The following is a 7,535-nucleotide window of genomic DNA, read 5'->3' on the forward strand; positions in this document are numbered from 1 at the left end:
TAAAATCTTTACTTTCAACATTTTTTTTATACATAAAACTCAAACTTGAAACCTAATTTAAAAAATTCTGGATTTAATATCACTAAGAACAATTTAATTTTTTGAGTCTAATCTTATGTGGGGAAATTAAGTTAGATATAAATTTTAAAAAAAAAGTCTTAAAATAAAAAGAGAAATTATCATACATAATAAATTTACAAATAAAAAATTTACATACAATGTTATAAATATTATTGATGTTATTTTCTAATCAGAATTAAAATACATGCATGATAATTTTTTTTATTAAATATGAATGTATATTATCAAAATAAAACTCTAATTTTGATTTGAAATTTATTGTATCAAACTTTATCCAAAATTTATTGCATTTTATAAAAATTTATTCACATTTTACATAATCATTATACTCAAATAAAAATAACTTTTAAATAAATAAAAACTTAAAATTAAAGCTTTTATATGAACTTATTAAAAGAGCCAATAAAATTAAATATAAAAACTTAAATTTCTTAAACATATTGACCAAACTATAATTTCTGATCATACATATATATAAATGTTTCATTAAAACATTACACTTATTTAGATGAAGTCTACTTAAATAGAAATCAATACTTAACTGTCATGCCAAAAGTATATTTTGCACACAAAATTACTGATTAAAAGAAGTTACTTTTGAAAAGAGAAGCTCAAAACTAGGAAAAACACTGCACAAGTAAAATTAAGAGACAACAATCTTTGCAACACTTTGAAAACAATCATACTGTGCAAAGACATAACAAATAACAATCTCAAACGCTACGCTTCCAATAAAAACAATCATCCTTAAGCCACTCCTTGTTCAAAAGAACCTCTAGTACATATAGGAAAAGCAATACTTGATAGAAGTTTTAAAGAGACAAATGATTTTTCCCTATATTAAATCAAACTAATATAAAAGATACATGATTATCAATGATCTTGAAACAAAGCATTCTTAGTCTCCCTCTAATCACAATGATGGCCTATTTCACACCAAAAATAACTACAAAATTGATACCACAAACTTGAACAAGGGAGTAGGAATGGCATTTCTCGTTATAAATATCATTTTAATTTTTTCATTAAATACAATAAGCATGCTTTTTAAGCTAAACATATTTACAAGATTGATAACCAAAATCACCAACTCTATACACGACATTCTCATGGTGATGACCTAAAATAAAAAGAAAAAATTGAAAGACACTCAGATCCAACCTTATATTACAAAAAGAAGATGCTCTTTACACATCAAACCTTCTCAAGAACACAAGGTTTGCTTCTTCAGCATTTCCCTCAAACTACTCAAAGATATTCATTCTTCCTAGTTAATTCATGTCATATTTTTATAAGCAGTCACACTCAGATCCCTCTATGTACACTTCTCTGAATGGAGTTTAAGCAACAGCAGGGATCCTAGAATTCTGGCGATCCCTGTTGAGGCAATCGAATCCCTCTACTCTAACTGCAGCCGGTTTAAGTCCAAAACTCATCCTAACACATCCTCCTTTACGTGAGGCTGAACTTGGAGATAGCAAACCTGACGGTGACGCCGGACAGTGCTTCTCATCCCCAAATCGAGCATCCTGAACCAAGGGATTTGCAGCTCGGACGGGAGGAGACCCGCAAAAATATGGAGGAGATGAAGCTACCTGATTTGCAAATTCCTCCCCTTGACTCTCCTGTTCATATCAACATGCCAATTCATAAATCAAAGCTATAGAAGTCAAAGAACACTCATTATATCAAAATTCCAATCTATGATCTATGAAATTTATCAGGAAGACCCCTCACTAATAACCAAGTTCTATCATAAGATTAAATTCCTTTGAACCCAAAACCATTCTATAAAGTTTCAAACAAAGATTTTAAATTACCGTTGCGGATTTGTCGCGATCCTTGACATTAATGGAAATTGTGGACAAATACAGCCGAAACAGACAAAATGTGGTTGTGAAAAATCTAAAATCTTGTCGTCACAGCCAAAATCATGGTAGAAACTAGTTTCTAAAACCTTTGATTCAAATACATCAAAAGTTCCCTACCCAAATAAACAAAGCATGCATCACACTAAAAATTCATACATCACTAGGATTCCAACCAAGACTATCCTAATTGACAAACTATACAAATTGTAAAAAGGCCACAGCTTACCTTCTTAAACATAATCTCTAGTAGCTCAGCCCCAGCTTTTGAATCAGAACCCTCAGCCTGTTGACTACAAGAAAAAATGAAACACAACAGATCAGACCTTCAAAGGCTTCAAAAACAAATTAATGTCATCAAAACACAAAAGGGAAGCAATGGATTCCAACACTTACTTGAAATGCCATCTCAAATGCCTCACAGGCATGTTGGATACAACCCCAACTCGGCGCGGCTTAGGGCAAATGACAGGCTCCTTCTGATCAACAAAATTCACAGAGCTTCTCATCTCTTCACAGGCTGCAAAGGCGTTCTGCTGAAGACCATAACAGTTCATCTTCAAAATCACCTTTATTCCACAGAAGAACGCCTATACAACAAAATTATACTCAGAAATACACACAGATACATATAACTTCATTATTAACAATGAAATTGAAAGCATGATCTCAAAAATTGTAGCACTTCTAACCTATACAAATAAAATTATACCCAGAAAATGTCAAACACACAAACATATATAACATTATTATTTACAACGAAATTGAGAGCATGATCTTAAAATTTGTAACTATCCTAACCCAATATGCAAACAGATCCATTCAGCCTCAACACCAAACTTTAGGGGGGGCGGGGGACCCATTTCACTCTTTTCCTATTTTCCAAAACCAACAGATAAGGGTTCAAGATTTTTCACAAATTACCAACAGATCTGAGCTCAAACCATGAAAAGATTTCAAACCCATGATAGCACCTCTCAAAAAACCAACCTTTAGTTCAAATTAACCCACAAAAACCAATATCTCCGTTTTCAAAAAGCATCAAGACCCAGAACCCAAAAGGAGAGTTCATAATAAATCTCCAATCACCACCCTAAAAAAATACATTTTTTAACATAAAAAATAAAAAAAGACAACATAGTAACGTGTAGCAGATCTGTCCCAAAAAACATGTTATGTTTGACATTCCAAACCTAAGAGACATCTATGCCAAAATTTGAAGAAACTATGATGTTTGGAACATGTTCAGATCTAGAACAAAGAACATTTTAGAGAGAGAAGAGAGAGAGAAACCTGAGAGAGAAGAAATGAACGTAAGTGGGAGCTAGGAGAAAGGAGAGGAAGGGAACATTTGCAGCTGGAATCGATTTATAGCGGAAAATGCGTGTTGTACGGTTTGGGGGGGTCACACGACGTCGTTTCTATCATTTCATTCCCACGTTTTACCCATGTTATGTTATGCAATATCCCTATATGCATGCTTCTTGCACTTGCCATCTATTATTTAAGACTACACTAATAACTTGTCACGTTTCACTTAAAATCACGTTAATTTTTATGTTATCATATTCTCACTAGCATACTATGGTTTGAAAGTTTTTTCATGCATTAAAGATTGAATACAAAAATTTTAATTAGAAAAATTATTTTTCGCTGTGTGAAGGTAGACCATCACGTCAACCTATTATTATGTTATTCAAAATAAAGGTGTTCTTTTATCATTTTAAAATTAGGAGCGTATATTGAATTTTCAAAATTTAAATGTAGAATTAGGTTTAAAAAAATGATCATTAAATGTATAGATCAACCGGCACAATTTCTTTTGATTTAGCCAATGATTTTGAATTTGTTTTAGAGATACTCATGTAAAAATATATGTGATTTTTATTAAATATTTGATTCTCATATTCTTAATTTTTTAATAGATTTCACTTTTGCTAATTTTTTTAAGGATTTTATCTTGGTGTATCAAATTTTTTTGTCTATAAACTAAAATAAAATAGCAATCAGAAATATTATTTTACTCTTAAAATAAGTTAAATTCAATATGAAGAGATTTACCTCCAAATAAAAAAGAAAAAAAAAAAAAAAAAGAGGAGAAAGATGTGAGAGTGATACTACTTTTTATAGGAAAGTGCATAAAATAGTCTCATAATTTTAGGGAAAATTTGTTTCCCCATGAAAAGCGTCTAACTGATTCAGCATGAATGACTTTTTATTATATATATGCAAATATTCACATGATATATATGACTTTAACTTTGTTTGGTTTCACATTGGTTTAAGTTAGATGTGGATCAATCAAAAGTAACATATATTTACTTCTCCATCAATTTAGTATTTTAGACGTTAAAACTTGAGAAAACATGAATCACATGGACTACCAAACACATTATGTAACGCAAAATTTGAGTTCCAAAAGTGATAATATCTTTGTGATGTCAAGGTATGCATTTAGAATCGATTATGGTATGTTTTTCATAATTTCAGGAGCCTTGACCTAACTATGTAATCAATTATTTGATGAACATAATTGATTACATAGATTGACATGCATTTTGATGCTTTTTAGAAGTCCATATAATCAATTATGTTCAACACATAATAAATTACATGGATCTCATATATATTTTAGTACTTTCTAAACATTCTTATAATTGATTATAATTACTTATTTAATAATAAAATATTTAAATAAATAACTTAATTATAAAGTGCCATATTGTAAATTAATTTATTATATCATTTAAACTTTTTATTTAATCTAACATAAATTAATAAAAAGATAATTTTTCTTCATCTCTCTTTTACTTTTATCATACCAAACAACTTCAAATTTCATTTTATTTCTCACTCCTTTTCTTTTCTCACTTATTTATTTCTATTCTTTTCACTTTCATCTTACCACAACTTTAAAGTTTATATGGTAATATTATAAGTTTCTAAAGTTTTGATGAAAAATCTTTGAAGAATAATTTGGTCATAAAATTCTTTGAGAATGAATAAGGCAATAATTTAAATTTTTGAATGACAAATAATTTATTTGACCAAATATTTTTAGGAGTGGTATGGTGGCAATGCATGTCTTTTTTAAAAGGATTGATTAAGGGCTTTCTCTTCATTTCAATTTCAATTAGTTTTAAAAGGAAATTCCAATATATTCACAAGTTGGAACTTACTGCTGTTTCAAAAAAAAAAAAAAAAACAAGTTGGAACTTACAGTGCCACGTGTTTACGATGAATTAATTCAAATCTGTAAGATAAATTTACTAGAAATTTAAAAGTAAAATTAAAACTCTCAAGGGTATTTATTCAAATTAAATGGGCTAACCTAAATTAGAGGTCTACTCATAAACTTAACTTGGATTAGATTATGAGTAGGTATATGGTGATTATCTTGCCTACATATATTTTTGAACCATATATAATATAACTCAACAAATTAAAGAAAAGCATTTTCCTATCCCTATAGCAGTGAAAGTAAGTGAGAAACAATTAATCTGAGTCAACATTGTGGTGTGAGAAAGAGTCCAATCACATTCAATTTTCCCCATTGTGATCTTAATGATAATTGATAGAGTATGAAACGGTACCAAGCTCTTCATGGATTTAATATTTTTTAAAACAACTTATTAATTACTACAGTATTATTCATATCGATGGCTTTGGAAATGTTTTATCTGTCATGGAGTTACCATGATTTAAATTTTAAAATCTGGTAACGGTAATAGAGTTGTGAGCTCATTCAAATCGTGATTAAATATCTTTTCAGGTAAGGTAAAGGTTTAAGGTAATTTATTATGTGGTGGAGATTTAATTTTTTTAATTGCATGCCTATAGAAAGGGTAACAATGAATTTTGATAACCGAATCTTACGTGGATAGTAAAAAATATTGAGAAATAAATGTGTATTATTTTTTTAAACAGTCACGTGACTACTAAAATTTTATTTGAACTATATATATATATATAATTGGTCAGTGATAGTAACAATTCATATCACTTAAGTAAATTTTTTATGATTAATATATATTTTTTATACACTCACAGTCTTTTAATAGAGGTTAGTTAAAAATTATTATTATTATTATTATTATTATTATTATTATTATTATTATTATTTACATATGGCTAATTTATGTTTCAAAGGTCATGAGGTCATTATCATAGAATTATAACTATTTATGCAAAACTGTATTCTTGAAAAAAGGTAGAAATATAGGATTCTTTCACTTGCGTTTTTTTTTTTTCACTTTTAAATTATAAAACTGTCACTTTTTTTTCAGCTTCTTTTTTTGTTCTCTGTACAAATCTTTGTAAAAAAATATATTAAAAAAAATGATAATTTTTTGATTAAAATATTGAAAAAAAAAAAAAGATGAAAACAAAAGTAAAACAACATTTTAAGAAAATTTCATAAAAAAATTCTCTCAATATTAAAAGAGAGATAAAACAAGAGAGAGAAATCAAAGGGAGATACATAAAGTTATAAAAATATAAAAATAAAATAAAATAAAATAAAATCAGAAAGTAAAGTGTAATGATCCGTCATGACCGTCATACTAAGGAACAATACTACACACTACAAGAATATATACTAAAATAGTATAATAAAAATATCTACAAAACAAGTTGTCAAGCAAGCAACCAACAATAATCTACTATATACAACAAAATATGCTATTATAAGGTAGCTTACAAAAGAAACATCCACTCTAGGCACCTGTGGCCTCTAGCAGCTATCTCTCAGCCTATCCTTACCCTGCTCCCATACATTGTATGATCATCGCAGTCCAAACCACATCGAAACATGCAAGGGTAAGCTAGAGACAATAAACAACTCATAATAATTAAATATGCAACGCTATCAACTATATAATCATCTTCACGTCCAACACAGAGGACAAACAACACACATACTACACATCTTAACATTATTTCAACTTAATTCAACTTAATTCAACACATCAACACTGATCAACACAATATGAACACCCCAACGCAAACTATTAGACAACTCATCATAATAGCAATAACATTTTCAACACATCATACTTTACTCAAATTGGCCGCTTGTAATCGGTATAGCTCGGCCTGGTCCCTATACCGTGGTCGCTTCATACACGTGTGCCTCGACCTTGCCCACACACGGGACCGACTAAGTCTTAGAGGAGAACAAAACATCACCCATTCCAAGGGACAAATTCCCAAGGAGGGTTTTTCAACAAATTGGGCTCATAGAGCACCACAACTATCTCAATCCGCACAATGGGATAAACAACTTTGAAAACTTCTCCTCTAGTCCTAGTGATCAACAACTCATCATCACAACACAATCACATAGTTTTTAACACAATAATTCAACTATCAACTCATTCATATAACATTATATGCAACTTGAATGCAACAACAAATACAACATCAACTAATGTGTCGTCACGCATATACAACTAGCAGATCTCCTAACAACAAGAGCAATCTAAGTGATTTCCACCCTACCGAACCAACCCAATCATTTTCACACCCGAAACGCCAGCTCAATCATAGCAAAATGGGATACCAATCCCTCATCTGGTTTCTCAGGTC

The 7,535-nt window shown here is 29.8% G+C and overlaps 1 protein-coding gene across 1 annotated transcript; it reads right to left on the reverse strand.

Moving 5' to 3' along the window:
- Positions 1-1,049: 1,049 nt before the first annotated feature.
- Positions 1,050-3,398, reverse strand: LOC109804978 (uncharacterized). Its single transcript, XM_020366905.3, has 4 exons — positions 3,243-3,398; positions 2,346-2,539; positions 2,179-2,242; positions 1,050-1,706 (listed from the first exon to the last, which is right to left on the reverse strand). The coding sequence occupies exons 2-4, from the start codon at positions 2,504-2,506 to the stop codon at positions 1,422-1,424; spliced, it is 510 nt and encodes a 169-aa protein (XP_020222494.1). The 5' UTR covers positions 2,507-2,539; positions 3,243-3,398; the 3' UTR covers positions 1,050-1,421.
- Between the last annotated feature and the right edge of the window lie 4,137 nt (positions 3,399-7,535).

The sequence above is a fragment of the Cajanus cajan genome, chromosome 2 (genome assembly GCF_000230855.2).
Source record: "Cajanus cajan strain Asha chromosome 2, NIPB_CcT2T_4, whole genome shotgun sequence".
NCBI classification, from domain to species: Eukaryota; Viridiplantae; Streptophyta; class Magnoliopsida; order Fabales; family Fabaceae; genus Cajanus; species Cajanus cajan.

Bases quoted from the DNA above. Each gene is read 5' to 3' on its own strand.
- LOC109804978 (XM_020366905.3), bottom strand. From the start codon at position 2,506: ATGAACTGTTATGGTCTTCAGCAGAACGCCTTTGCAGCCTGTGAAGAG. The intron at 2,243-2,345 runs GTAAGTGTTGGA...TTTTTCTTGTAG, and splicing joins CATTTGAGATGGCATTTCAA to TCAACAGGCTGAGGGTTCTG. The intron at 1,707-2,178 runs GTAAGCTGTGGC...TGATATGAACAG, and splicing joins TAGAGATTATGTTTAAGAAG to GAGAGTCAAGGGGAGGAATT.